At 51.8% G+C, this 6000-nt stretch overlaps 1 protein-coding gene across 1 annotated transcript; it reads right to left on the bottom strand.

Moving 5' to 3' along the window:
* Positions 1–3034: 3034 nt before the first annotated feature.
* LOC147971798 (uncharacterized) lies at positions 3035–3628 on the bottom strand. The gene has a single exon (XM_087524126.1). The coding sequence runs from the start codon at positions 3626–3628 to the stop codon at positions 3035–3037; it is 594 nt and encodes a 197-aa protein (XP_087380252.1).
* Positions 3629–6000: the final 2372 nt, after the last annotated feature.

The raw sequence follows: 6000 nt of genomic DNA, 5'->3' as shown, positions 1-6000 counted from the left end.
TGTGGTGGACACCATCATCAACAATGGGCCACAGGAGGCCGGCGCCAACCCCATCGAGATCAGCGGCGGCGACGGCCAGACGCCGCAGCTCTGCTCCGAGCACGGCGAGAGCTCGGGGGCACGTAGCTGTCATCGCTCGTCTCCGGAGTCTCATAGAGCTCAGGAGAGCTGCTGGACTCCCAAGGGCTGCTGCTGGAGTGGCTGCGAGCGGGACGCACATCAGGTTCACGCTCCTCTCCGGAGCAGCACTCCAGGCGGTGACCCTCAGCATCGAAGACCTTGAAGAAGAGCGTGGAGACACCGTCGTACTCCAAGTGGATTGCTAGGGCGCCCCTCGCCCGGCAGACCCGCGCGATCTCGCCCTAGCCGCAAGTCATGAAGATCTTACCGGCGGGGACCGCTTCGATCTCCGCTCCGGTCGATGGAGCGCTGCAGTCGGCGTGCTGCAGCCAGAGCTCGAGAGGCCCCCTCGGCAGCATCACGTTGGAGAAGAACCGCGTGAAGCGGATCGAGGAGCTTGGAGGCATCGGCCCCCACAGCACCAACTCGCACGAGGAATCCACGGCGTGAACCCCAGGGGCGACGGTGCACGTCGCCGTGGCGCGGCGACCCTGGATGCGGCATTGGCGGCGCTTCTCGGCACTTCGTCCTCCCGAGCCCTCGGCTTGGGCGTACAAGGGCAGCGGGTACCCCGGAGGAGGCCGCTCGCACCAAGGCCTCAAGACCACCTGCATCGTCGCTTCATCACGGCGATGGATCGACCTTTTCTTCGGTAGAAGAGGCCCCGGATCATCACGGGGGCCTTTCCTTTCTCTTCAGTAGAAAATTTTCTGATGGGCGCCATTGTTGTCAGTAGTGGAGCAAGGAGGAAGAAGCAAGCAAGCGAGGAAGAGATGGGCGACGGGGGCTCCGCCCCCCTCCCCATTTATAGCAAGAGAAGGCCAACCGACATCTCCCACGATTGTAGGTAATGATGGTTTTCCTTGCATGTCGCAGGAACTTGTCAAGTCGTGTAGTTGCCGAGGCAGCACGGGGAAGCGGAGACGCCCACGTCCAATCAACCGCCACGCGTCAACCGAGGCCGCAGGCTTTTGGGGGCCGGCGGTGCTCTGAACTTGGCCCTTGGCTTCGCCATGAAGCCAAGACCGAGCGCACCTTGGGCCCCGGGGCTACTGTCGGCGTCTTAGGAATGGGGGTCCCCAGGACTTGCCTGCCTGTGGCCCATGGCGTGGCTAAGCTAGCAGGCCGTACGGCCTATCTTCACCAACAAAGCATCCAAGACCCTCGCGAGAGTCCAAGTCTCCTAAGGCGGACGACGCAAGGCCTCCTCTAGAGTGGCCTAGCCAGGCAGGCTCACGACGAGCGGAGATATCAAGGCAGGGCAAACCTCACGAGGTCCTTGTGACATGAGCCATGACCCATGACACCAGGGAGGCGCCAGGCGGGCGCCAGCGCGTAGTGTCCTTGTTTCCTCGTTGGTGCTAAGGAGGCTAGTGCAGGCAAAGAGTACCGAGGCATCAGGAAGGGGTTGCTATATTGGTGCAACGAGACCAAGACTAGGAGGACGACAAGACAGAGGTCATCATGGAGCCCAAGATGGCGTCACCACCAGAGCCTTTCGCAGGTGAAGACCACTTTTGTCAGGATAGCTTGTACTAGCTGTCCCCCTTCAAATTTGCCCGCCGTTGTTGGCTCCCTTCCCGCTCGATATTTGGGAAGAGGAGCAGGGCCTATATAAGTAGAGCTAGCCACCATAGTAGGGCAGCTGAGCTAATCACATCTCATCTCATCTCATCTTAGCTTGATCCGACCTGATCGAGTGCCTACTCACAAGAACACCTCAACCCCAGGAGGTTGTTCTTCCCTTGTAGTGTTCATCATCAGCCCTAGAGGCAATCCACCACCACCACACTGGAATAGGTTATTACACCACAATGGTGGCTCGAACCAGTATAAACCTCGTGTATTTCTGTGTTGTGAGTTCGTCGAGTTCGTCCGCGAGATCTTAGCGATCTAGGGCATAGATCGGTAGGAAGGAAAGACTTCGCGCGCACCCCAGTGTTCGAACCTTAAGGGTTTGCCGAAACCCCACATCTGACAAACGTGGGCACGTGTTCTTGGCCGTGGTGTAGCAGTTTTGTAATATGCCATGGTACTTCTTTTTCTACTGCTGTGTACGCGCAATAATTGGCACCGTCGGATACATATCTTACGGTTATTGGGGTGTTCGACAGGAATAGCATCGTGGCGAGCTATAGACTAGTCTTTTTTCACACGCATTACATCGATACATATCATCTCTCTCCCTCTTTCCCACGCAAACACCTAGTCTCTCAAGACTTCTCGCACGCACCATCTCTAGCTCCCTAAGTTGATGCCACCCACATACGCTTGTACTCTGAGTTTAGTATGTTATACACGAAGAGAAGAGGTGCACACAAGCACTCGTCATCTCTCACACACACACATCTGTAGCTACGAATTGTAGTGTTCTCAACCATCCGATTGGCTCTATCATAGGTTCTCATTGCTCCTTGGCCTTGAGATTGAGAAATTTAAAACACAGAGGCTAAGCTGGAGGCGCGAGGTTTTGGTTAATGTGCGGGCCGCACACGGCACCAACACTTCACAAGCTTCGTTTTCCCGGTGCGCAGTCGGGTGAGCTGTCCAAGTATAGACACAACCAGGCCCTCCTTGGTATCTACGCCTCAACTTATGCGCAGAGAAATTAGGACAGGAGGGAGTACTACTAGCAGTAGTACTACTTTGATCTGTCTCGTCAGCTCGCACAAGTATGCATCACTTCCTGAAAAAACACGCATATAAGCTGCTTATACTTCTTACCCAAAGGATCTTTATATCCAACAGACACAAAATATTCGTTCGACTGTTGGAAATTACTTTAACTATTGATCTGATGTCGAAGTAATTGCTGCATCGCCACGAAAACCCGCCATCTCTTAAGCTAAAGTAGACTGAGCTAACCCCTATATTAGCATATTACTAAGATAAACAGAAGGCACTGTAGAATCATTTAGGAGGTGAGCTTATCAATCTGAATGTGGAGGGACACCGTCCTCCACAACCCAGCACCGGCCAACATCTTGGGCGGAACTGTGATGAAGGTTAGCTTCTGCATGGCGATGTCGCCGAGATCCTTGTTGCTTGTCACCTCAATTTCCATCTTGATGACATCGGTCCTGCCTTTGGGTTCCCCCGGTGGGCTGTTCGCCCACAACTCAGCCGCGTAGTGCGGCAGTGGGGACGCCGCTGCTCTGATGTAGACGATCGACATAGCGATAAGCGCGCCTATGTCAAGCATGCTACCGACCAAGAAAAATGTGCGGCCGTCCTCCTCCGCAAACAGCAAGAGCCGTGGCTCCGACATTGGGCACTTGCAGCTAGACCACCTTGCCATACTAGATCCTATGCATGGGCATGGGATGCACGGTGCTGATGTAGTGGGAGAGCGCCGGCGGCAAGCCTTCATAGCCACAGACGGCATGGGGCATTTGCAGGGCGCGAGCAGACACACGCTCTGGTGATCGGCGAGCTTGTGGCAAGTGACGTAGAGCCCACGGCCTTCATGCGGGCATTCCACCCTCACCGAGGAGAGGACGGTATCCATAGTCGTGTTCCACACGTCGAAGCTGTCGCCGTGCTCGCACTTCTGGCACTGCTGCTAGTTTCCGGGGCGCTCGCCGCGGCAGTCCGCGTAGGCTAAGTGCCCGCCCTTGCACTGCATGAATCAATCGAACAACACGTCAATCAAGAAACCTGCACCTTGCTCGATCAGCCGAACGGACAAGGTGTATTCGAACCTCATATACTGGAGTCACAAGGGGCAGTGGAGAAAGGTTTGGTCCATAGAGACCATAGAGAGCTCCATCATCGGGTCCTGTTCCGTTGGCATAATCTCGCCCTCCTCGTGCACAACCATCTCTCGCTTTAGGGCCGGGACATTACAAAGTTTTACCGTCACATATTCATACTACTTCAAGGTGCATTAAATCAACACTTGCAAGTACCAAAAGGAAAGTCACGGCATGCATGCATTGTAATTAATGCATCAATAAACACAAATTATTGAAATATATCGAGTGCACTACTTTGACGTATTGCGTCAACTCGTACAACAAGGAGAAGTTTGATTATAACGCCCTCTCCCTCGCCCATGAGCATGGTGGCTCGCAGGACTAGGAGCACCTTTGATTACACGCTCTCCCTCACGCACGCGGTGGACATACAACAGTTCATTCGGTGTCAGATGGCCAGAAGCATACTAGTAGTACTCCATTGCAGTAGTACCATCATTGTTCGACTTCCCGAAGAGGCGATGAACCTGGCACAACCCAGACCCTCGTGTGGAAGTTTCATATGTAGGGGAGGTATAGTGACATAGTCTAGGATGGCATGTACCGTGCCTCTAAGCTTAAAATCGTTGGAGTCGGCTCCATGCTATGAGGCCATCTCGAAGCATTTTTTGATTAAAATAATCTTGTGGCCCTACCTGTCATCCTGGTGATTGTAGTTTGCATTCTCATCTCGTCAACACAGGAATATATGTTTTAATTTGGGGTGGGGTAAATGTTAGAGGTTGCAGCAAATATATTGTACACTGCGGGTCTTTTAGCCAAGTTTAGAGGCAAGCATGTGGGGCCAGTGCTATGATGTGTCACATCAACTCGTACAATGAGGAGAAGCTTGATTTTACTACTACACGCCCTCTCCCTCGCCCATGCGCGCGGTGGCTCGCAGACGAGGACATGATTTTGCTTACTACAACAAGCTATCCCTCCCGCACGTGGTGGATGGGCATGCAACAGTCGATTCGATACTGTAGAAGTAGTAACATCATTATTTGTCTTCTTGAAGAGGCGAAGAGCCAAGCGCAACCTGAACGTGGCAGTTATGAACGCTCGCGTGGCAGTAGTTCTGTAGGGGTGGGGCGTGGTGCGGAGCCTTCGAGCACGCATATAGCCAGACTCTTGCATGAGATAAAATTGCCATTTAAGCAGGCTATAAGCCCACTATTGTACTTGCTCTTAATAGTATAGCCTTGTAAACCGGAAACGAGGGATTACTCCCTCCGTTCCTAAATACTCCCTCCATTTATTTAGTCATCGTATTAGCTTTAGTAAAAGTCAAGCTTTATAAACTTTGACCAAGTTTATAAAAAATATATTAACATAAGCAATAAAAAAATCAATACAACTAGATTTATTATTGAATGTACTTTCACATCATACATTTCTGTTATGATAAATGTTTATATTATTTTTTATAAACTTGGTCAAACTTTATGAAAATTTGACCTCAGTGAACTCTAATATGTAGAGTAAATAAAAGCGGAGGGGGTATTTGCCTTTCTAGAGATTTCAACAAGTGACTACGCCCTAAATGAGTATATACGGAGCAAAATGAGTGAATCTACATCGTAAATAAATACGTAGTTCTCTCGTTTTCCTCTTCGCTTTGGTTGCGCTGCACAATATTGAGTATATTACTACTGACTAGTCTCTTTTTGACATGCATTTACGTTGATACGGCCTGAATGCCAACAAGGCAGAGTGTAGCAGTTCCCGAAACATTGAACGGTCAATGATGCCTCCACATTCAATTAGCATGAAGAGCTAGGGTAAGTAATTGGAGAAGCGGAATGGAGCCAATACGATGTGAACGCAATGCAGTTTGGACTCTCATATAAAGGCGCCCCACCACTCCAATCCATCTACTCCTAGTCTCTGCGCAACACTGCCCACTCCAGTCCAAGACCAAGACCAAGTGACCAGAAGCCACAAGCACCCATGGTGTCGATGGATGCGAGTGGCAGTCGGTTGTGCCTGATCGTCCAAGACGCCGGCCTGTGGCCCTGCACCATCCAATGTTTCCAGATGGTGCTGGCCACCGCCAGCGTCATAGCCCTTGTCGACACCAGCTTCGCCTCTCGCATGTGCCAGATAATGGTCGAGTCCATCTGGAAGTTCACCGACGTCAAGA

The sequence above is a fragment of the Triticum urartu genome, chromosome 5A (assembly GCF_056163025.1).
Source record: "Triticum urartu cultivar PI428250 chromosome 5A, HENAU_Tu73, whole genome shotgun sequence".
Lineage (NCBI taxonomy): Eukaryota > Viridiplantae > Streptophyta > Magnoliopsida > Poales > Poaceae > Triticum > Triticum urartu.
The sequence above is the reverse complement of the archived record's forward strand: the minus strand, read 5'-3'. Positions and strand labels throughout refer to the sequence as shown.